The 25731-nt window shown below is 44.0% G+C and overlaps 1 protein-coding gene across 1 annotated transcript in view; it reads right to left on the minus strand.

The window, feature by feature from the left end:
* Positions 1–8440: 8440 nt before the first annotated feature.
* tmdd1 (transmembrane and death domain 1) overlaps positions 8441–25731 on the minus strand; it is a gene marked incomplete at both ends in the record, with an annotated part of 37454 nt that continues 20163 nt past the window's right edge. The window contains 2 exons of the mRNA XM_084333355.1: positions 8441–8733; positions 14985–15119. Coding sequence (XP_084189481.1) covers positions 8441–8733; positions 14985–15119 — 428 coding nt within the window. The remainder of the gene's footprint in view (positions 8734–14984; positions 15120–25731) is intronic.

The raw sequence follows: 25731 nt of genomic DNA on the forward strand, positions 1-25731 counted from the left end.
CTGACTCTCTCCCTGTCTCTCTCTCTGTCCCTGTCTCTCTCTCTCTCTCTCTCTCTCGTCATCGTCAAACCAGGAGAGATCCATTGTCTGCTGGTGTCGGTCGTGGCTGTTATTAGTGTATCGGCAGGCTACGGGGGGGGGGTGGGGGGTGGGGGGTGGAGAGAGGCATCACAGGGACAAACCTCCTGCCCACAAGGGCCCGAGTTCCAACGCATCTCTCACCAGTCAACTGTTCAATGACACTTATCCGCCTTAGCGAGAGCACAGCGTGGATAATGACTTTATCAGAAACGCAATTATTCTCGTCATATTTGATCATAATCATAAAGTGTTGTGTGGGTTCAGGGGGCCCGTTTCAAGATCAAATATGGGCCCCGCATCTTATATTAAACCCCCCCCCCATGTACATTTACTCAAGTGTAACACTAAAGACACTTTAACTGCTGCTGTGACCCATTGTCACCTCCATATATTTATATTGGTAAACACTAGTTCAAGTTTCTTTAATAGTTGTCATACAGAAGTACAGAATACTTTTATACAAAATGCTTCTTACTGTTACGCTCCAGAGACTGTGCAAGACAAGATAAATATGAAATAAAATAACATATTAAAATTAGAAGTAAAAAAATTAGGTCACAGTGTTCAGTTTAGACATATGTACAATGTTCGATGCAGAAGACGTAACTGAGTTACCATACAATATACAATACTGTGCAGTGTACTAATATACAATACTATATAGTGCAAGGCAGAAATGGGACGAGGTTCAATTTAGGTACAATTCACAGTAGGTGTACGAGTTGTAGTGCAATCCTTCATCAATAAATATAAAGTGTAAAGTGTGTTTGTGTGATCTAAAGTGTGGAGAGTGGGTGCTGCAGTGTGTTGTTTGTTTGAGTGAGTGTGTGCGTGTGAGTGTGTGTGCTGTGTGCATTTGATGGTTGTTGCATAGTGTTTATTGTTCGTTTAGCAGCCTGATGGCCTGGGGGATAGAAGCTTCTTCTGAGTCTTTCTGTGCTCGCCTTAAGACTCCGGTATCGCTTGCCTGACCGCAGCAGTTCAAAGAGGCAGTTGTTCGGGTGGCTCGAGTCCTTAATAATTCTCTTAGCCTTCCCCTTGCACCGCTTGTTGTAAATGTTCTGGAGGGTGGGAAGCCCCCCTCCAATTGTGCGTTCGGCTGAACGTGTCACTCTTTGTAGTCTGCTACGGTCTTGTGCAGTGCTATTCCCAAACCAGGAGGTGATGTTGCCGGTCAGGATGCTCTCTATTGTACATGAGTAGAAGTTCCTAAGGATCTTCTGACTGACTTGGAACTTCCTTAGGCGCCTGAGGAAGTAGAGGCGTTGTCGTGCCTTCTTCACAACACTGTCAATGTGTGTGGTCCATGTCAAGTCCTCGGATATGTGGGCTCCGAGGTACTTGAAACTGTTCACTCTTTCAACCGGTGCCCCGTCGATGCTGAGGGGGCTGTAGTCCTTGACCCCCGACCTCCTGAAGTCCACAATCATCTCTTTTGTTTTGCTGACGTTCAGGGAGAGGCAGTTCTCCTGACACCACTGTGACAGGTTCTCTACCTCTTCCAGGTAGGCCCTTTCGTCGTTGGCAGAGATCAGGCCCACCACTACTGTGTCATCAGCAAATTTGATGATGGTGTTGTTGTTCCGCTGTGCTACGCAGTCATGTGTGTACAGGGAGTAGAGGAGGGGGCTCAGAACACAGCCCTGGGGGGCCCCTATGTTGAGCGTGATGGATGAGGAGGTGCAGTTGCCGGCTCTTACCACCTGGGGTCTGGCCGTCAGGAAGTCCAAGACCCACTGGCAGAGGTCATAGTTCAAGCCCAGGTCCCTGAGCTTGGCTATGAGTTTGGAGGGGGACTATGGTATTGAATGCTGAGCTGTAGTCGATGAACAGCATTCTCACATAGTTCCCCTGCCTAGGTGTGATGCTGCTGTGTGCAGCACATGGGCTATGGCGTCCTCCGTGGACCTGTTGGGGCGATATGCAAATTGCAGAGGGTCCAGGTTGATGGGGAGGGAGGAACAGATGTAGCCCTTCACTAGCTTCTCAAAGCACTTCATGGCTATGGAGGTGAGGGCTACAGGGTGGTAGTCGTTGAGGCAAGCGGGCGTAGATTTTTTGGGTACAGGGATGATGGTGGACTTCTTCAGACAGGTGGGTCCTACACTGGTTCGGAACGTGCAATAATATCAATGTTACTCACTTGTGCCTTGTATATATCTTATACCATTTTTATAAAAAAGATCTATAGCTTATTTTTAGCATTCACTTGTATTTAAATAGTTTTTTTTTTTGTTAAGTATTGTGTGATTTTGTGTGAAGGGCGGACTAGCAAAGTACGATTTTCATTGTACGGCAAACTGTCTGTTTAACTGTGCACATGACAATAAACAATCTTCAATCGAACTGTGCACTTTTACAGCCATCATTGAGTCCATCCTCGCCTCCATCACAGTATGGTACGCTGCAGCCACGGCCAAGGACAAAAGGCAGGCTGCAGCGTGTCATCCACTCTGCTGAGAAGGTGATCGGCTGCAATCTGCCATCTCTCCAGGACCTGTACGCCTCCAGAACTCGGAAGCGTGCAGGTAAGATTGTGGCCGACCCCCTACCACCCCGGTCACAACCATTAAAGCGTTCCGTCTTGAGACGGATTTCCGTCTATTTGATTATATTTATATAACATTTTGATTTAAAAAAAAAATTAAAAATATTATATAAAGTTTGCCAATAGGGATGTATCAGTAGTATTGGCAGTGGTAGTAGTCGTAATAGTAATCCAGTCTATTTTTTTTTTCTTCTAAAAAATTTACTAGTTCAACACAGGTAACCACTTTTGCTTAATTTCTTTGATGGCTCAAATGTATGCTCTAGTCTAGTGTCTAGTCGATTTTGTGTTTTGAAATTGAGCACAAGATCATCATAGATCTAGCCTCTTAATTTTGCTCTCAAAGTGCACCAGATTGATGCATTTAACTTTAAAAACTTAAAAAAATATATATATTCCGAGGGGGCATGCCCCCGGACCCCCCTAGAGGGGCAGAGGTTCACCCACCACCACAGTCTCACTAAATCCTGTGGGAAACACTGAGGATTCATTTTTTTTTACGGCTGTGGTAGGGCGTTCCACATTGTTGTGGCATAATTGCGAAACGTGTTTAGTCCCTTGTTTGTATGATAACAAGCCTTTTAGTTCATGGTTCAAAGTAATGGGAAAAGGGGTGCTCGCTCGCCATCAATCAGAAGCTAGCCACAAGACTTGCATTCACGGTCTCCAGCAGTGACAGCCTCCCTGCCTGGCACAACAACCACAACAGTAGGGTCTATAGTCACAGTCAGGTTTGATTGATTGATTGATTGAAAAGTTTATTAACAGATTGCAGAATGGGTACAGTACAGTACATCTCAATACATACAATTGTTAAGGGGATGCAGACCAGAGAAAGACTTTCGTCTTGTTTCCACCAGGGTCCCCCATTTTCAATTCATCATAACATATATGACATACATGACATACAGATAGACAGTACTGCTACATCTATACATTTATGACATATCAGATTTGCAAATACAGTACTGTTTGTGATACAAAAGTGTCCAGAAAAGGAGTGTATATACATTTGGCGTAGAAACTGTACATTGGAGGAGGTTGGTGGGGTGGGGTTGGGTGGGTTGGGTGAGGCTGTACATTGGAGGTGGGGGGGGGGGGGGGGGGGGGGGGGGGTTGGGTAGGGGACACACACACAATTTACACTGTACAATTGGAATGTTGACAAAGCCTTACTTGGTCAATTTACTGTACAACTAGGTTAGGACATTTGTAGGGGCCAGTTTCGGAATTGCAGTCTCACGTAGGTGTTTTTTGAGAGTGTTTTTGAAGGTGGGTAGTGATTCACATTCCTTTACAGCTTTAGGCAGGGCGTTCCACATTGAATGTGGCATAATTGCGAAACGTGTTTAGTCCCTTGTTTGAGCCGAATCTGGGTTTTACATGGATTTGTGGGAGCTCCCTCTGGTGTTGTGATCGTGGTATTCACTGACCTTTGGGAAGTATTTTGACATGTACATGGGTACCTTGGTCGCGTAGTGTATCTTGTAGACCAGGCCCATTGCAAGTTGCTGTACTCTGTCGTCTACTCTAAGCCATCCTAGGTTGTCAAAGTGGGCAGGGGTGAGGTGGGTTCTAGGAGTCAGGTCAAGTAGTAGTCTGACTAGCTTGTTTTGAGATGTTTGTAATTTGTTTTTTAGTGCCTTTGAGGTGCTTTGGTACCATGAGGTGCAAGCATAGTCGTAGTACCCTTGAATGAGTGCTCCTGCTAGAGTCTTCAGGGTATTCTTGTTTACCAGAGAGGAGATCCGGTACAAGAATCGCGTTCGTTGGTTGACTTTTTTTATTACATTGGATGCCATTTTGTCACAGGAAAGATTAGCCTCTAGGATGGAACCCAGGTAGGTAATTTCATCTTTCCTTGTGACAATATTGTCACCCACTGTAACCGAGAAGTCGTCAGTCTTGCTGAGTTTGTTATTTGAACCGAAGAGAATGGACTCTGTTTTGCCCATGTGTAATGATAGTTTGTTGTCGGCGAGCCATATGCAGATTTTGCCTAGTTCCGAGCTGAGGGCTTTTTCAACCTGTAACTTGTTCTTGTCAGAGACCAGCAGGGCTGAGTCGTCCGCAAACAGGAACAAGTTGCAGTCACAAGCAGGACAGTATGCTCTACAAGTAGGCTCCCTTCTTGGCCTGAAAAAAAGTTCAGTCAGGAGATATTTTTTTGCTTTAATTGAACCTGTTTATAGTTTCTGTTAGGATCTCTGGTAAACCGTACTGTATATTTCTATATCTTGTATGTCATAAATGTAACTACTGTATATCTGTACGTGATGTATGTCGTAAATGTCATGATATATATCTGTATATATGTTGTGTATGTCATAAATGTCATTATGAATTGAAAATGGGGGACCCTGATGTAAACAAGATGAAAGTCTTTCTCTGGTCTGCATCCGCTTAACAATTGTGTGTGTATTGAGCCGTACTGTATTGTACCCATTCTGCAATCTGTTAATACAATTTTCAATCAAACCTGTTTGAGTCACTCCCCTCTGGCAGGAGGCTGCGGTCCATGATTTGATTTGATTAGATTTTTATTTAGTACATACAATTTATACAAAAGTATAAAAACAAGGGGTACAAGGATAACATGTGAAAGTCTGTCGACTTGTTTCCAACGTGGTCCCAAGAAGAATACAATAAATCACAGAAAGAGTTAAGAAGATAAGATAAATACAACAAGTAGATAAAAAACACAATTTTCTGACCAGGGCCAAAGTCTCACGCCACAAGAACAGTTTCTTCCCCTCTGCAGTGAGCCTCATCAACAAGGCTCGGGACCCTCACTGACACCCCCCACTGTGTTACATTAACACACCCTACTGGACTATATACTTGCCGACTGTATTGTTACTTCATTCTAATTAGTGTATATAATTGTATAATTGACCACATCTGCCCAGTTGCACAGCCCTGGCCTATTCCTATTTTATTTTTTTTTACTTATAATTGTACTATCTATTGTGCTATATTTAATTTAGTTTAATTTAGTTTATATCCCATATCATTTTATTCAACCTCTTATACAGTCGTACAGCCCTGCAGGCCTATATTTTATTTCATAAATATATTATCTATTGTGCTTAACTTAGCTCATATTTCATTTTATTTTATTCCACCACTTTATTGTATTATCTGTCTGTTAATGTCTGTCCGCTAATGTCGCACCAGTAACGTCCAAAGCAAATTCCTTGTATGTGAAAGTATAGACCTTTCTGATTCTGATTCTAATTCTGAACTGCTCTCAGGAAATTCTGTCTCTCGGACTTAAATGTGTAACAGCTCTCAGGAAGTTCTCTTTCTCTCTCAAACACACACACACACACACATGCATACTACAACTCTGTACATACATCTGATTAGTACTATACTCATTTATATATGTTAATCACCTGTACATTGTATATATTACTGTTGCACTTTACTGTTACATTTACACTCTGGTTGGATGCCAAACTTATTTTTGTTGTACTGTACTTGTGCTGCATGATCTAACCCTAACTAACCTTACTGTCATGCACTTGTCCTAATAAACTAACCTACACTGTAACACGCAACACTTTGATGAACATTGGGTCTCATTCTCCAAAATGTTTCAAATAGTTCTCTTGGAAGACTTATCTTGGAACCGACTGAGACAGAATCAATGACAAGTTCACTCTGAGTCCCGAACGTGCTGGTAATAATATTATGTCTTAAGGGGCTGAAACGGTCGCACAAATGATATGATCTGATATCTGCTTGGAGAATGGCATTCTGTCTTAAACTCAAAAGCGCGTCCCCGTTCAGGTAATTTGCATACAAAACAACGACTCCAGAGCTCCTTATAAGGCAAAGTAATGACGCAGCTGTGTGGAAATGGATGCGGAAGCGCTTTGCGAGTCTTGCGACCCATCGAAATGAGATTAGATTAATGTATTGTCATCATATATAGTACAGCTCGTGGTACACCTGCCGCAGTGCAGTATACTGTAGCCTACGGCGTAATGAATAAACGCAGTATAGGCTTATTATTCCATTAATGCCTACGGCGTAATGAATGAACGCAGTATAGGCTTATTATTCCATTAATGACTTGTTGCATTAGGATTTAGTAGATACTATATGCTCTGCCCTACGTACAGTATAGGTACAGTCTGTACTTATACTGTATGTAGGGCAGAGGCAGAGCATAGTATCTACTAAATCCTAATGAAACAAGTAACTAGAATATATTAAGCCTATACTGTTCATTAGACATGTAGGCCATACTGGCGCACACAAGACTTGTTATGGAATATTAATGCAGTCTATTGCCATGCGATTAGCTTTAGTTCTTATTTATTTATTTATCCACTGTCATTTCAGTGTTGGTGTATAGGCTATATAGTGTATTTCAATATAAGTTTAATTGATTAATGATATATTCGAAGGAATGCAGGTTTATAGCTATATCAACCCCCTCCAATGTACAGTAAATGACCAAGTATGGTTTTGTCAATATTCCAATGTACAGTTTTGCTTGTAGTGTCCCCCACCAACCCTCCTACCCAACCCCGCCCCCCCCACCCACCCACCTCCAATGTACAGCCCCCCCCCCCACCCAACCCCACCCCACCTACCCAACTTCCTCCAACAGTTTCTACGTCAAATGTATATACTCTCTTTTCTGGACTCTTTTTGTATCACAAACAGTACTGTATTTGCAAATCTGGTATGTCATGGTAAATGGCTGCTGTCATAAATGTATAGATGTAGCAGTACTGTGTATCTGTATGTCGTGTGTGTCATATATGTTATGATGAATTGAAAATGGGGGACCCTGATGTAAATAAGACAAGTCTTTCTCTGGTCTGCATCCCCTTAACAATTGTATGTAATTGAGCTGTACTGTATTACCCATTCTGCAATCTGTTAATAAAGTTTTCAATCAATCAATCAATCAAACAAAGGTCTGTCCCATTGTATACCAATCAATGGGATATATTGCATGTTGACCTGCATTCTTTCAAATGTATATAATTAATCATTAAAACAGATGTGTAACAAATAAGAAATACAAATTCCACAGAAGGCATTAAATAATTATTATTTTCAATCATTTCACAATAATTGCATAATTGTGTTTGAATATCTGAGAAATTAAAGTAATTATACATTTGTCCAAAATAGCTGGTTCAGATATGGTTAAGCAGCTGCCCTGTGATCAGATGAATCCATATTATTTATTTTTCCGACATCAAATGCGTAATTTCTTATCGTACAAATATTGTCATATTTATTTTAATTATGATTAAGTAATTAATTCCAAAGAGGCCTGTAGCGTTAACATGAAGGAATCACTATGAGAACACAGTCTGTCAAGTTAATAAAAATGTCAATTAGTCAATCAATCATAAGAGTGCTCCTCAGCACTCTTAAATCTGCTCTCAGCCACGCTCAAATCTGATCTCAGGAACATTTGGGGAATCGCGCTACCAGCCCTAATATGTCTTAAATGGGCAGAAATCTGCCTAAGAGGAAATATTTGGTCGTAAATCCGTTCGGGAATGAGACCCGTTGTTACTCAGCTGATAGAGTTGTACCCTTCCTGACGACTTGTCGTACAGAACTTGTAAGTCGCACTCGCTTTGGATAAAAGCGTCATTACATACAATACATCTGAATCTAGTCGTAAGAAGGCCACACACTGGCTTTATTCATATATACATACATTTATTCATCGTATCCATAACTTTTGTGTTTACCCCCATTTATATGGATAGTGAGAGAGAATTGACCCCACAAGTCAGCTATTACCAAACCCCCTGACCCCCAGACAACCTTTTAGTCACTACATTCCCTGACACTATTCCCCTGGCCCCCACTACTCTGGCTGTGGAGACGCTGGGGTTCGAGAGACCGCCTCCCGGTCGCTCCGGTGAGCTTCTGCCGGCCACCGTGGGAGATGTGGCGTAAGGCGACGAAGCGGAAGGTGGCCATGAGAAGGGTTCCTCCTCCGAAGCCCAGCAGGAGGCCGTAGAGGAGGGGCCGGACCCCCTCCAGCACCCCCCTCTGGTAGGGAGGGACCGGAGCGCGCTCGACGATGAGGTCCAGGTCACGCCACGCCAGATCCCTTGCTGCATTGATTGATTGAACATTTTAATTAACAGATTGCAGAATGGGTACAATACAGTATGGCTCAATACACACAATTGTTAAGGGGATGCAGACCAGAGAAAGACTTTCGTCTTGTTTACATCAGGGTCCCCCATTTTCAATTCATAATGAATCTCATGTATTCAAACCCTCTCTCGCTAAACACAAAACACACAATTAATTTCATCATCAGTTTTATTCCTGTCGAGGCCTGAAGTCTTAAACACAATGTCCAGCCCCCAAACTCAATTTCACTTATGTTTGTGGGCAGAAAACATTTAAAAACATAAATATAAAAAAGGGAGTTCTCACAACCAAAAAATAAGAGTGAAAACCCAATTACAAAGAGTGGTTGGAATGTATAAAATATCTTTTCACAACAATTAACACTTTAACCTGTTCCACCCGTGGAATATTTTTGCCTAAAATATATGTAAATAGATATTGCTCCACTTCTACAAGGCAATTTGCATATTCTTGGTATCTAGGTACATCTATGGACCTCAGGGAATGTATTCAGTGTCAGAAATATTGTGTCTATTACTAGGCTTGCTTAAATTGTGATGAAACAAAGGAGAATATGAATTATGATTTTTCTTTGAATCTTTGACAGTGAATAACACCATGATAATAATGACCATGAACTTAAAAAACTGATCTTGTTCAGTACCTCCTTGAGATCATGTGTACAAAAAAAAACTAAGGAAATTAATAAATGGAAGATGATTAAACAGAAGGTTCTGTAGATACAGTACTGAATTCTCCCATCCGGACCAATGCAATTTGAAATATTATTATAGAATATAGAATATGATGCTTATAAATTACATTATAGCCAATTCGCACATTTATATATATAAACATATATTATCTTTCAAATGCCCGAGTTCAATTTGGATTTAGTATCACCAGGCGTGCATAAGAACAGATAATGATATCTACTGTAATTTACTGTACCTTTTTATTTTCACCACAGTGCAACCATTTTGAAACTAATTTCAGATCTAATTGTTGCTACATGCTAACAATAGGGAGGAGAAACAAACTGCGTTTCAATATTTGTCAAAAACGTTACCTTTTGTGGCTTATTATCCCGAATAATAACAGTTATTGAAATAATTCATTCAGAACGCTGAACTTTTAACCCCCACAGTATCTGCCAGGAAGTGTAGTTCGGAATAATTCCAACGCTGATCCACAGCTATGCATCCCCTCGACAAAATGGCTGCAAAAAGCTACAATTCCCATGATTCAAATTTTCCAAAATGGTCACCGTCTTGTAATAGACTTCAGCAAATCGAGAAGTTAAAACGATCTAATGGCACTTTTAACCTATTGCTAAACTAACGTATTGATGATAATATACATTCTAAATGCTTTTGTGACATGTTAGTGATGTTAATACTTGAAAACGTTTGATTAAAAAATCGCAAAAAATATGCAACACTCTGAAAAATATTGATTTATGACCATATGCCATTTTGGGGTGGTACCGACCCCGTCGGGTGGAACAGGTATAACCATGGAATATACACACACACACGCACGTACGCACGCACGCACGCACGCACACACACAGACAGAGACGCACACACACAGACAGAGACGCACACAGGACAGTTCTACTAAGTATTGTTGTTACAAAGGATCAGATTAAACCGAATATATATATTTATTGATTGATATATATTGCATAATATTTGTATATCGTTTGATATCCCTTGTATATTCCTTGTACATATACACGGAATATCCCTTTAGCCTAGTACAGACCATAATATTTCATTCTCCTATTGGACAGCGGTCCACAGGCGCCATGGCCATACCTTCAATGTCGGGTTCAAAGTCACCGCCGGGGACATGCCTGGACATGAACGGTACTGCGCAAGGATATGAGACAGGAATAAAGCTGGTACTAGTTTATTCATCTAAGCGTATAAATACGGCGCAGGTGAATACAGAAGCACTTAGTCAGAAGTCTTAGTAACTAAAGTTGAAGCCTCACCCACGATACGACGTGCGGTGAAGTATGGCCTGTTTGGCCCCAAATAGAGCATTGAGACCGCGTGCGAATTAATAACTGAAGTGTCAGAGTTTAACGCTGTACCGTCGAGTTCGACCGATTCTATTAAGTCAGTAATAGTCTATTTGTGTATAGTGTATCGTGCGGCTAAAGTTCTACAGTGACCAGCATCACCAACGTTTCCTCGTATCAGCTAGAGTGCTTATCCAGGCTGGGCTGCTTATCATTGCGCTTTCACCCGGGGGGCCCTAGACGAGGACCGTGTGGATTATGTACACTGGATAACCTACCGACGACTGCATAGCCCTTTTCGGCTGGATTATATTTGCTTTTGGTCCTGTAATTAATGGAGCGGAGAATCGCCGACACCCACAAGTGTGTGGGATTTAACCTGTGAGGAGCCACGTCGAGTCTGCCTCTCAGAAGTCTGAGGCCGGCTAGCTTTCTTCCATGTGGAGCTACATGCTACGGAGAACAGCTGTATTCGTCTGTGGATCAAGATCTTATTGCACCGTCTCCTGTACTCGGAGTCTCCTTATCATCGTTGACCCAGACTCTACTACCGACAGATCCTCTACCCTTGCTGGCTTACAACCGGGGGGACCCTACCAGTATCTCCCGCTATATTACTAGTGTACCATAGATATAATTCCCTAAGATTCAGGTTGTATGATTATCTCCTGCGTAATATGAGAATGGACATTCGTTATTGATTTGCCTACGCACATTCCTTTGCCTTATAAGCGCATCCAAAGTGAAGTAAAGTAAAGTATATTATGTACCTTTTGCTGCTAATAAATACTTAAATACAGCTTTGTGTGGAACCGAGTTATTGTGGGGAAGTGTTCATCATTAGATACCTGTGTACTGTATGGCCAGTAGGAATGTACATAAGACGGTAGTGGTTTAATGATACCATACTTATCAATACAGTCAGGGAATTGTACCCCTCAGTTACAATTGTTATTATAGCACCCACCTGTTCCTCTCTCTTGTCTTTCTACTGATTATCATTATAATTTATATATATATATATATATATTTTTTTTCCACTTCCAAATCTTTAACTTTCAGGAGTCCAGGGAACAAAGATTCTCCATCAAGCGAGAGGTTGGCGTTGATTAGTAACGAGATGGAAGACAGCATGCCCCCAGGCCACCACCACATCCAATCTAACATCTCATTCTAAACACTTACAGATGTAGGCTATGGTGAAACATTCATCATCGCTCTGCCTCCAGAGGGTTAACCCAAATATCAATAAGATATGTTGCTAATCCAAGAGATTAAGAGTTTTTCAAGAAGTTGGACGACGACACACATTTCAAAGTGCAAATACTATCTATTGTGAGAGACGTTGTTTTAAAGGTGCTGTAAGTGGTGTTTTACATGTTAAAGTAAGTGGTCTACATGTTCAAATAAGTGCTCTACATGTTAACACTTTGAGTGCCAACGACGCTATATGTCGTTAGTTCATGCCGACCGTTGAATGCCAGCAACGACATATAGCGTTTGTTTGTCCTTTTTTTTTATTTTTTTTTTTATTTAGCGATTTGAATTAATATTTCATCAATCTAGTCTCACATTAGTGCAGCAACCTCTCTCTGAGCTCCATTGGGAAAATACCGCCCCCTATCGTCTCTCCCTGTGTAACTGCACCCCATTGGATTAGACTGATTGGGGGGGGGGGGGTCCAGTTTCCTCATTTTACTTATCCGGCAAGCCATCCGGAGAGATCCAAGTCTTCGCCGACCCTCAGAACAGTGTGGAATTGGTATTTCCATTACCCAGCACTTCAATAAACACAATCGATATTTGGAATGGCGATCAGGAATTGGAATAATCTTTTTGGAGAACATCTGATCTGAGGTAAGGAATCTATTTGACCAGTCTTAGGATAATCGGATCTGTTTTCACAGAGATATCAGCGTGTGCCCTATGTGTGTGTGTGTGTGTGTGTGTGTGTGTGCGCGCTGATCAGGAAATGAGAGAATAGATTTTTCAGCTTGCTTCTCTAGCGTGCATAAATACACATATACTATCGATAATCTAGCGTTTATTTGAAAACGATTCATAAATAGGCCAAAAAATTACAACGTTTTTTGTGTATTCCAGAATATTCCAGTAAAGGTAAATCTTTATATTTTCCTGAAACTTTCAAGAAAACTAGGGTTTTTCAAAATGGTATAAAACGGAAATGAACCGATTAAAAAAACAATCCGTTTCGACAATGTTGACTGCAAACAAGTCATTGATAAGCGACAGCCATATTATATACATAATTTAAGATATAGTTTATGCGTTCACAACGCTATATCATTGAAGTGGGTGGTGGCATTCAACAGGGGTCAGGCGCACCGCATTGCTGGTAATCAAAGTGTTAAGGTAAGTGGTCTACATGTTCAAATAAGTGCTCTACATGTTCAAATAAGTGCTCTACATGTTCAAATAGGTGGTCTACATGTTCAAATAATAGCTCTACACTCCGACAGCCATCACTGATATGGAGTGTCTGGTCGGTAACATGGGTCTCCCAGTCCCTCTGCTCTGCAGTAAACACAAAATACATTTTCTGGCACCCACTTCATGCAATCATAATGAGAGATAACTCCACACTGCAAAAATGGTCAGACAGAAATATTAAATAAAAACTAGATTTAATAAAATGTGTCCTTGAAACAGGTCAAATAATCTGCCAAGCAGTAAGCAAATTTGGCTTGGCAAGATTTCTTGAAATAAGTAGAAATATCTAGGGTTCTCTCTCCTGATTGGATAAAGTGGGAAGGGATACCAGAACATCTATTTCCTGTTTACTGCAGAGCGGAGGGACTGGGAGACCCATGTTACTGACCAGACCCTCTATATCAGTGATGGCTGTTTACTGCAGAGCAGAGGGACTGAGAGACCCATGTTACTGACCAGACACTCTATATCAGTGATGGCTGTTTACTGCAGAGCAGAGGGACTGAGAGACCCATGTTACTGACCAGATACTATCAGTGATGGCTGTTTACTGCAGAGCAGAGGGACTGAGAGACCCATGTTACTGACCAGACACAATCAGTGATGTCTGGTTACTGCAGAGTGGAGGGACTGGGAGACCCATGTTCCTGACCAAACACTCTATATCAGTGATGGCTGTTTACTGCAGAGAGGAGGGACTGGGAGACCCATGTTACTGACCAGACACTCTATATCAGTGATGGCTGTTTACTGCAGAGTGGAGGGACTGGGAGGGCCATGTTCCTGACCAGACACTATATCAGTGATGTCAGTTTACTGCAGAGTGAAGGGACTGGGAGACCGATGTTACTGACCAGACACTCTATATCAGTGATGTCTGTTTACTGCAGAGAGGAGGGACTGGGAGACCCATGTTCCTGACCAGACACTCTATATCAGTGATGGCTGTCGGAATGTAGAGCTATTTAACACTTATTTTAACTAAAGAAAATACGGGCGGCCGGGTAGCGCAGTGGACTAAGTGCCTGCCTACCACCGCAGAGACAGTGGGATCGGATCCAGCTGCTGCGGTGCCTCCGGCTTGGTCGGTCGTCCATACTGACACAATTGGCAGTGCCAGCGGGTGGGAAGCCGGTGGGGTGGGTCCTGGTCGTTGTAAACAGTGACTCCTACAGGTAGGTCGGGGCGCCTGCTCAGCGAGGAAGGGATCTGGGTGAGGTAGTGTGATCCTCCCACGCGTTACACTCACCCAATGAGAGTCCTCGCTGTCAGGTGAAAAGAAGCGGCTGGCTGGCTCCACATGTATCGGAGGAGACATGTGATAGGTTTCAACCCTCCCTAGACCGGCAAGTGGGGGGCAAATGCGCACAACGACCAGGAAGGGGGGGGGGGGGGGGGGGGGGGGATTGGCATAACGACTAAATTGGGATGGGAGAAAGTTTCAGAAAAAGGAGGAGAAAAAGTTGATAAAAAAATTAAAATAAAGAAAATACCACTTCCAGCTCCTTTAAATCATTATTTGTGTAATAATAATAATAATAATAATAATAATAATAATAATAATAATAATAATAATAATAATAACAATAACAATAACAATAATAATAATAATAATAATAATAATAATAATAATAATAATAATAATAATAATAATAATAATAATAATAATAATAATAATAATAATAATAATAATAATAATAATAATAATGTACTACTATAATAGCACTACACCTCAAATAACGTTACCTTTTCTAACTGGTTTGCTGTTCTGTGTCTCTGGCTGGACTGGACGGAACTTGAGAGAGGCGATGTGTTTGTGATAGTCTTCCAGGGAGCGCCGCAGGCTCCGCATCTTGTCCTGGTTGATGTTCTTCCCCACCTCTGTATGAATGAATGAATGAATGAATGAATGAATGAATGAATGAATGAATGAATGAATGAATGAATGAATGAATGAATGAATGAAAACGTTTATTTAAAATGGGACACCACAGCTACATTGGACCAGCCACAGTGGACAGACCAGATGCGTTGTTTTGCGTATTTATAGCACAAGTGCTAGTTTGCAACACTAGTCCATTGAGGCTTTTCTAAAAGATATAATAAAATTAACAGTAAATCAGAAATCGGAACAAATATTTTCCAGAGCAAGAGTCCATGATCAAAACAACAAAACCAGTCCGCGTCTACATTATGTGAGCACTGCTGCTATACCTTGAGTCCTCTGCTGAAGACGTTGGCATTGGACTCCAGTTTTAAGCCAGTAGGCAGAGAGTTCCATAAGTTTGCCCCGTTAACAGAGAAGGCAGACTGTCCAAACGAACTCGTGCACATGGGAACAGTACAGTGACCATTATTGAAAGCTTGTGTGTTTGCTCTACTAGAGCTCCAACGTCTAACCACCAGTCCAGAAAATAATGATTGATACATGATTGTGCAAACATGTGTGGTGTGTGGAAACAAGACACCACGTTGGAGCTACAGTACAAAACATATATCTCCGCCTCCGGCACGGTGGTGTTAGCGGTTAACACTGTCGCCTCACAGCTAGAAGGTCCTGGGTTCGATTCCCACTTGGGGACCAGGTCGCCGCATTGCCGGTTACCCAGGTGGGGTATCTCCCGACGCCATTTCAGTGTGGAGTTTGCATGTTCTCCCCCTCTGTGCTCTCAAGGGTTTAAGATAAGATAAGATAAGATAAGATATTCCTTTATTGATCCCCTTGGGGAAATTCAGGCATCATAGCAGCATGGGGGGGGGGGGGTACAGGTAGTAAAACAACACAGTGTACAGGTGGTAAAAACAACACAGGCAGTGTAAACAATTTGGTCAATATGGTCAATATAATTTACTTTCTGACTAGCTGAAGAAATATTCACATTATTCACAGTGTCACATAAGGTGCAGTATGCATGAGGTAGTGTTATAATTTACTATCTACTGAGTACAGGCACGTGCACACATAGAGGCCAAGGGGTGCCTGAGCACCTGCCTTTTTGAGCCTCATCAAAAAAGTGCCCTTTTTGAAAAAAATTAATTTTTTTTTTTTTTTTTACTGTTACGCATATAGACTGCCCTTCCAACTGAAAAATGTCAGGATAGAATAAAAATATTAGGTAAAGAGAGAGAGATGCCCCATATTCCATTGCAGTTTGCACGGCCTCCTCAGCGTGCCTCTCCGCGGACCTACTGTATATATTTTATGCATAGCGTGGGTGGTGATGATGATCATGATAGAAACCACTGTTGAATGCTGGTATTACACTCACTGAGGGACACAAAGAAGTCAAGTCCGATGGGATTTGGGAATCTCAAATACAAATCGGGATTGGAATAAAAAATGCATTTATATTAAACAATACAGAATATACAGCACTTCTTGGGGTCTGTAGGATAAGCACTTATTCCCTCCCCCCTGAACATTTATGGAGATGTATGGGCCTTTTAAGTCAGTGATAAAAGTGTCTTTCAAGGATAAGTGAGCTCCTGCACTGATTATTATAGTTCAATATTCAATATTTGATCACCAAAACCCCCCAAAAAGCATAAAAAGGGGGCCCCCCGCCCGAAAAGGGCCCTTACGCGCGCTCGCTTAATATAGACACACAAGTGTTGTGCCCTTTTCAGCCTTTGAGCACCTGCCCCTCTAAAGTCCTGTGCACGTCCCTGACTGAGTATACATTATTCACAGTATCACGGTATCCACTGAAATATACATTATTCACAGTATCACAGTATCACAGTGTCCACATAAGGTGCAGTAAGCCTAAGGTAGTGTAGGTTGTCCTCCTTGGGTTCCTATAAGTCCCAGGTCAATGTCTGGTAGCAGTCGCTGTCGCTGCCCCCTGTTGTGGAGCCTGGAGGCTGCTAGTCGCTGCCCACTGTTGTGGAGCCTGATGGCCGCTGGTATGAAGGACTGTCCGAGGCGGTTAGTTGAGTGTCGTGGGGGAATGAGTCTGTGGCTGAACGAGCTTCTCATCTTGACTAGCTCGTCGTAGAGGGGGTGGTAGGGGTTCTCCATGATGGCAGCCAGCTTCCTTATCATCCCCCTCTCTGCCATCACCTCAAGTCTAGGTAGCTCGACTCCCACCACGGAGCTAGCCTTCCTCACCAGCTTGTTGAGCTTGTTGGTGTCCCTTGAGTTGATGTAGCCTCCCCAGCATGCCACAGCATAGAAGAGGATGCTTTCACCAATCCTCCTCATAGGAGGATTGCTTTCACCAATAAGATAAACCCAATGGGAAAACATACGACGAAGACGGACAGGAGCACTTGGATTGGTCCCCGGGGCGCGGCCCCATGTCTGCTCCCGGCTGCCCTTGGGGGGGGGGGGGGGGGGGGGGGAAAGTGCAGAGACATTTCATCGGCGACTCAATGCATGTGTGTGTGTGTGTGTTCCTGTGTGTCACCCATCTCGCCTGTGTTTGTGTTATTCTACATGACAATTAAAGACTTCTTCTTCTCCTGTTCATTGACACACCGCGTTCCATCGGTTTCAGTGGAATTGCGTCGTTAGGGAACAGCGTCGTTAGGGAACAGCTCGCACTGCAGTTCATTTTTGTGTTCCTGTGTGCAGAACCAGCTTTCCTTTTGTAGCACCCTGAATATTCGACTATTATTCAGAAGTGCTGACTTGCCTTTTATCTCCCCTTTGTGCACAAAGACATGTTGACTAGTTTCCATTGATATTCTCTCGAACAATGACGCAAGTTTCTCCTTCTCTCACCGGCTGGAATATGGATTATAAACAGTAAGCTGAATCATATTCAATCCACCCAGTTCTCTTCCTGTGGGGCTAGGTGGCGGTGCCAGCAGGGGGCGGCAGGTGGCAGGCGGAGCGTGGAGAGAAGCAAGCAACGGGGGAGAGGGAATCGCCTGGAGGTGAGGGGAACAGGAAGCTCTCTTCGGCGTTGGATGTAGCCGTGAACGGTCGCAGCTACAACGGGAGGTGCTTTGGAATAGCCCCGTTAAAGAAGTGAAGCCAGAGAGCCCCGCCGGAGCGAGCGACGGGTGATGAGACATACTTGCTAGTGACGGGTTATCCTAGAAGTATCCGTGATAGTGTGTGAGTAAGAGAAACCAAACCCAAGGACTAACGTCTAAGCTAACGAGACTAACATCTAACGTTATCGGGTTACGAGAGCGTTCGACGCCATCTTACCACCCGGACAGTGGTGGTGCGGCGAGGCCGCCATCTTGGTTGAGTACATTAGAGCTTCGGGGCTCAGGATCCTATTGCACAGTACACAGTGTGTCGCGGCCTACGGGCGAAGCTAATGGTTGCTAACCACAGTTCATAGGGGTACCCCATAAACATTACATGCCGGCATTAGTTTAGGACTTTTGTTAGGTAAAGTGGGCCCACCTTTTCATTTCTTTTGAGTGTAATAACGTGTATGGTCATGCCTCTTAATTTCCCGTCTCGTTAAAGCTGTTTCTTCCTGGGGTACATTAATGCTGCCGTAATATGTAAAGAGGAAGGTATTATTGTATACGTGTTATATGTGTTATTATTATAATTATTAGTAATTAGGAATAATAATAGTATATGCCATTTGACTCACTGCCAGTAATACTTGTCACTGCCCAGTATAAGCAACACTAAGCGAACTAAGACGGGAATTGTGTGTGTGCGTGTCCATTATTGAGTCTAACCCTAACCCTTTTTGATGCGGGTAATATTATTATTATTTAACCCTTTCTCCTTCTAGTCATTAAGGTCTCTAGTGGTCGTCGAGGGAGGGTACTGCTTGCGCGAGGAACAAATCTATTTAGGCATATCAGTCACTAGGTGTGGGAGGGTTAACGGAGGTATTGAGGGAAGTGAGAGCGAGTTGGGGAGTACTGCTGACCGCCCTGGAGAGGCGAGGAAGACCAGAGTACCAAACCAGGTTGGTAAATCCCGGGCCCCATCCACTCCCACTACCGGGCCCCAGTTTGACGCTCCAGGCCCAAAGACGAGGGTGCAGTCAGACGGAGCTCTACTGCATCCAGCTACCTTGTGACTGCCAGCAACCGTTCCCACAAAGCAGGGATAATCCACCCTGCTACACTTTGATTATTAGGAAGAGAGTTGTCAAAGCAGTTTTCTTGATGTAATTTATAGGCATGCTGCGGCCTCCACCCTCAAATCCCTGGACTCTATCACTCTGCCCTCAGATTCATCACTAATGATAGATACAATGCTCCATCACTGAGTGGTAAGCTACCTCCTTATACTACATCATTAATGGTAAGCTACCTTCTTATACTACATCATTACTGGTAAGCTACCTCCTTATACTACATCATTATTGGTAAGCTACCTCCTTATACTACATCATTATTGCTAAGCTAGCTCCTTATACTACATCATTATTGGTATGCTACCTCCTTATACTACATCATTATTGGTAAGCTACCTCCTTATACTACATCATTACTGGTAAGCTACCTCCTTATACTACATCATTATTGGTAAGCTACCTCCTTATACTACATCATTATTGCTAAGCTACCTCCTTATACTACATCATTACTGGTAAGCTACCTCCTTATACTACATCATTATTGGTACGCTACCTCCTTATACTACATCATTATTGCTAAGCTACCTCCTTATACTACATCATTACATCGGTTAGTTGAGTGTCGTGGGGGAATGAGTCTGTGGCTGAACGAGCTTCTCATCTTGACTAGCTCGTCGTAGAGGGGGTGGTAGGGGTTCTCCATGATGGCAGCCAGCTTCCTTATCATCCCCCTCTCTGCCATCACCTCAAGTCTAGGTAGCTCGACTCCCACCACGGAGCTAGCCTTCCTCACCAGCTTGTTGAGCTTGTTGGTGTCCCTTGAGTTGATGTAGCCTCCCCAGCATGCCACAGCATAGAAGAGGATGCTTTCACCAATCCTCCTCATAGGAGGATTGCTTTCACCAATAAGATAAACCCAATGGGAAAACATACGACGAAGACGGACAGGAGCACTTGGATTGGTCCCCGGGGCGCGGCCCCATGTCTGCTCCCGGCTGCCCTTGGGGGGGGGGGGGGGGGGGGGGGAAAGTGCAGAGACATTTCATCGGCGACTCAATGCATGTGTGTGTGTGTGTGTTCCTGTGTGTCACCCATCTCGCCTGTGTTTGTGTTATTCTACATGACAATTAAAGACTTCTTCTTCTCCTGTTCATTGACACACCGCGTTCCATCGGTTTCAGTGGAATTGCGTCGTTAGGGAACAGCGTCGTTAGGGAACAGCTCGCACTGCAGTTCATTTTTGTGTTCCTGTGTGCAGAACCAGCTTTCCTTTTGTAGCACCCTGAATATTCGACTATTATTCAGAAGTGCTGACTTGCCTTTTATCTCCCCTTTGTGCACAAAGACATGTTGACTAGTTTCCATTGATATTCTCTCGAACAATGACGCAAGTTTCTCCTTCTCTCACCGGCTGGAATATGGATTATAAACAGTAAGCTGAATCATATTCAATCCACCCAGTTCTCTTCCTGTGGGGCTAGGTGGCGGTGCCAGCAGGGGGCGGCAGGTGGCAGGCGGAGCGTGGAGAGAAGCAAGCAACGGGGGAGAGGGAATCGCCTGGAGGTGAGGGGAACAGGAAGCTCTCTTCGGCGTTGGATGTAGCCGTGAACGGTCGCAGCTACAACGGGAGGTGCTTTGGAATAGCCCCGTTAAAGAAGTGAAGCCAGAGAGCCCCGCCGGAGCGAGCGACGGGTGATGAGACATACTTGCTAGTGACGGGTTATCCTAGAAGTATCCGTGATAGTGTGTGAGTAAGAGAAACCAAACCCAAGGACTAACGTCTAAGCTAACGAGACTAACATCTAACGTTATCGGGTTACGAGAGCGTTCGACGCCATCTTACCACCCGGACAGTGGTGGTGCGGCGAGGCCGCCATCTTGGTTGAGTACATTAGAGCTTCGGGGCTCAGGATCCTATTGCACAGTACACAGTGTGTCGCGGCCTACGGGCGAAGCTAATGGTTGCTAACCACAGTTCATAGGGGTACCCCATAAACATTACATGCCGGCATTAGTTTAGGACTTTTGTTAGGTAAAGTGGGCCCACCTTTTCATTTCTTTTGAGTGTAATAACGTGTATGGTCATGCCTCTTAATTTCCCGTCTCGTTAAAGCTGTTTCTTCCTGGGGTACATTAATGCTGCCGTAATATGTAAAGAGGAAGGTATTATTGTATACGTGTTATATGTGTTATTATTATAATTATTAGTAATTAGGAATAATAATAGTATATGCCATTTGACTCACTGCCAGTAATACTTGTCACTGCCCAGTATAAGCAACACTAAGCGAACTAAGACGGGAATTGTGTGTGTGCGTGTCCATTATTGAGTCTAACCCTAACCCTTTTTGATGCGGGTAATATTATTATTATTTAACCCTTTCTCCTTCTAGTCATTAAGGTCTCTAGTGGTCGTCGAGGGAGGGTACTGCTTGCGCGAGGAACAAATCTATTTAGGCATATCAGTCACTAGGTGTGGGAGGGTTAACGGAGGTATTGAGGGAAGTGAGAGCGAGTTGGGGAGTACTGCTGACCGCCCTGGAGAGGCGAGGAAGACCAGAGTACCAAACCAGGTTGGTAAATCCCGGGCCCCATCCACTCCCACTACCGGGCCCCAGTTTGACGCTCCAGGCCCAAAGACGAGGGTGCAGTCAGACGGAGCTCTACTGCATCCAGCTACCTTGTGACTGCCAGCAACCGTTCCCACAAAGCAGGGATAATCCACCCTGCTACACTTTGATTATTAGGAAGAGAGTTGTCAAAGCAGTTTTCTTGATGTAATTTATAGGCATGCTGCGGCCTCCACCCTCAAATCCCTGGACTCTATCACTCTGCCCTCAGATTCATCACTAATGATAGATACAATGCTCCATCACTGAGTGGTAAGCTACCTCCTTATACTACATCATTAATGGTAAGCTACCTTCTTATACTACATCATTACTGGTAAGCTACCTCCTTATACTACATCATTATTGGTAAGCTACCTCCTTATACTACATCATTATTGCTAAGCTAGCTCCTTATACTACATCATTATTGGTATGCTACCTCCTTATACTACATCATTATTGGTAAGCTACCTCCTTATACTACATCATTACTGGTAAGCTACCTCCTTATACTACATCATTATTGGTAAGCTACCTCCTTATACTACATCATTATTGCTAAGCTACCTCCTTATACTACATCATTACTGGTAAGCTACCTCCTTATACTACATCATTATTGGTACGCTACCTCCTTATACTACATCATTATTGCTAAGCTACCTCCTTATACTACATCATTATTGGAATGTAATTCTGGAACCTATGGAGCCCGTTGTGTGACTGACTGGTCCTTAAGGTCCAGTTTGCTCTGAACAGGGTAAATCTGCATTTTGCTATGCCTCTAGCTCATGGAATGAACTCCAACAGTCCTTAAAGCTTGAGACTCTCTCCTCTGTTGCAGAGTTTAAAACCTTGATCTCCAACCTTTGTCAATCAAGTTGTAGGCTTTATTTATTCTCCCCCCCTTTTTCCGTATTTTTCTCCCATCCCAATGTTAGTCGTTATGCCAATTCCCTTCCTGGTCGTTGCGCTCTTGCCCCCTACTGTCGGTCTGGGGAGGGAGAAGACTACTACTTGTCTTCCTCCGATACATGTGGAGTCAACCAACCGCTTCTTATCACCTGACAGCGAGGACTCTCACTGGGGGAGTGTAACGCGTGGGAGGATCACACTATCTCCCCCAGTTCCCTTCCTTGCTGAGCAGGCTCCTCGACCGGCCAGTAGGAGTCGCTGTTTACAACGACCAGGATACATACCCCACCGGCTTCCTCACCCGCTAACACTGCCAATTGTGTTAGTATGGACGACCGACCAAGCCGGAGGTACCGACAGCTGGATTCGATCCCAGTGTCTCTGCGGTGGTAGGCGAGCGCTTAGTCCGCTGCGCTAAACAGCCGCCAAGTTGTACATGTTTTAATTGATTCGTCATCATTGCTTTTTGCCTCGTCTTGTTGTGTTATTGTTATGATTTTATACGCTGTGTGATTCTATGCTTTTCTTTGCTCATTTCTGTATGTACACTCGACGTGACTGTATATGAGGGACACCTCAGTTGCCTTTTCGAGTTTAAATAAAGGTTTGAAATTCAATTAAATGTTTCCCGCGTTGCAGAGAACATCAACAACTGGCAGGAAGTCCAATGTAGTCCATGAAGAATGTTTATGTTTATGTTTCTGTTGTTGAGTTGGAGCCTCTATATAGCAACAGTGTAATGTGTTTAAAAAAAAATTTAATCCACTTTTTCTCCCATTTTCTATATTTTCTCCCATCCCAATTTCGTTTCGTCTAATTCAACCCTCCCCTGTCTCGAACGCTGTTTCTTGCCTCCCACAAGCCGGCTGCAATGTGGACGAAGCCATACATAGCACGAGTCCCCTCCGATACTCGAGGTAGCAGCCGTCGCATCTTTCCACCTGCACAGCGCGATCTTTCAGCGTCAGGGGTCTGCGCTTTTGGAGGGACGCCGCCCCTGTCGCTTTTTGATTCTACTGCGCAGTCGCACCAACCGACCTGTAGGAGTCGCTGTCCACAACGTCCGATCCCCACCCATCAGTTTCCCTCCCCCTAATACTGCCAAATGTATTAGTATGGACGACCAGCTAAACTGAAAGCAATGTGGAGCGCTGGGTTCGAACCCAGCGTCTCCAGCATTGGAGGTGAGTGCCTTGCCCACTGCACCACCTAGCCGCCTAGTGTAATGTGTTTTTATAGTGTTGGGGTGGGTTGTATTGAACCGTATTTCACTTTCACTGCACACACAGTAATTAGTTCCAGCAGGAGGAGACGCTCCCTGGCCAAGCAGGCAGAAAGCGACCCGCCAATTTGCCACGTATGCCTAGATTTGCTCATCATAATTGCAATCAAGTCCTCGATAATATCCTGACCGCCGCATCCGAGAACAACCTTTTTGATCTAAGCACAAATAGGCCCGGTAGAGAAGTACATCGCCTGCCACCCCCCCACCTGCCATCCTCTTCTCATAGCTGGACGTTTTTCATCCGCTTCCACCTCTCTTCTCTCTCACCACGGAAAGCTCTCCATCTACCTCCTCGCTGGCGAGAGTGAGCAGATGGCTGGTTCCGAGGCTGGTGTCAGCTCCGCCGAGTCTTCCGTGAGATCATTCGCACCTCTTCCCGTCCAACGGCGGTGCCCGGCTATACGGGGGTTTTGCGTGGACCGTGCCGCGTGCCAAGAGGACTGGCATTGTGCAAAATGTGGCACGTTTGAAGTTCCAATTAAAATGGATCTCGAAGTAATGAAGCAATTACACGGACAATGTTGTTGTAAGACTCCTTGACTGAAATGAAGTCGGAACCAATTTTGGGAATGTGTCGGCTCTGTTCCAGTTTCCTCTCTTTGTCAGGGGACTCTGCAATCACACTCCTCGCTGTGATGTGTGCCCATGAGATCTGTCGTAATGAGGAACAGCGCACACTTTACATAGAAAGTAAATTAGTTCAATTTGAAGCCCATGACTCTCTCTCTCACTCTCTCACACACACACTCTCACTCTCAATACTTATTTGGCTCTTCTTTCCCCTCTTTCTGTCACAGAAATACAGTTCTGTCTTGTACATTATCTCTCTCCCTCTCTTTCTCTTCCTCTCTCCCCCATTCTCTCTCCCCCTCTATCTTACACTCTCTCTCCCTCCCTCCCTCCCTCCCTCTTAAAACCCACCTTTTCGCTCTGGATGATCACTAGTTACTTTGCTGTTGTGTGTCTGAGGTGTTCTTATGTTCTCTGTCTGTCCGTCTGCCGGCACGGTGGTGTAGTGGTTAACACAGTCGCCTCACAGCAAGAAGGTCCATGGTTCGATTCCCGCTTGGCGACCAGGTTTCCATGATGCCAGGTACCCAGGTGGGGTATCTCCCAGGCCTTTCTGTGAGGAGTTTGCATGTTCTCCCCGTGCTCGCAAGGGTTTCCCCCCGATAAGATAAACCCAATGGAAAAACATGCACAACAACAGATGGCTAACGCTGTGGCGTCCTTGACGAAGACGGACAGGAGCACTTGGATTGGTCCCTGGGGCGTGGCTCATGTTGACGCCCTATCTGCTCCCGGCTGCCCATGGGGGGAAGGACGACGGGATGGGTTAAGCGCAGAGACTCAATCGCATCGGCGACTGAGAAAAAGACAATGCATGTGTGTGTGTGTGTATCCCGGTGTGTGTGTGCCGCTCCAATTGCATGTCCAGTTTGTTGCATGCCAAATAAAGACCCCCCTAAAGAGGTCCTGCATTATTATTATGCCTGGTTATATTATCGTATAGCTTACACTCTGCTCTAGTGGAACCCTATCCCTTTATCAATCTAATACTGAGGGGGGGTGAAGGGGGGGGGGGGGGGGGGGGGGGTCACTTTTAGTCACTTAGTCACTTTTGGTGAGTTGTTTCTATACAATTCAGTTATATGACATTTAGGTATGACACA

This window comes from Notolepis coatsorum, assembly GCF_963971535.1.
Source record: "Notolepis coatsorum genome assembly, chromosome: 17".
Classification (NCBI taxonomy): domain Eukaryota; kingdom Metazoa; phylum Chordata; class Actinopteri; order Aulopiformes; family Paralepididae; genus Notolepis; species Notolepis coatsorum.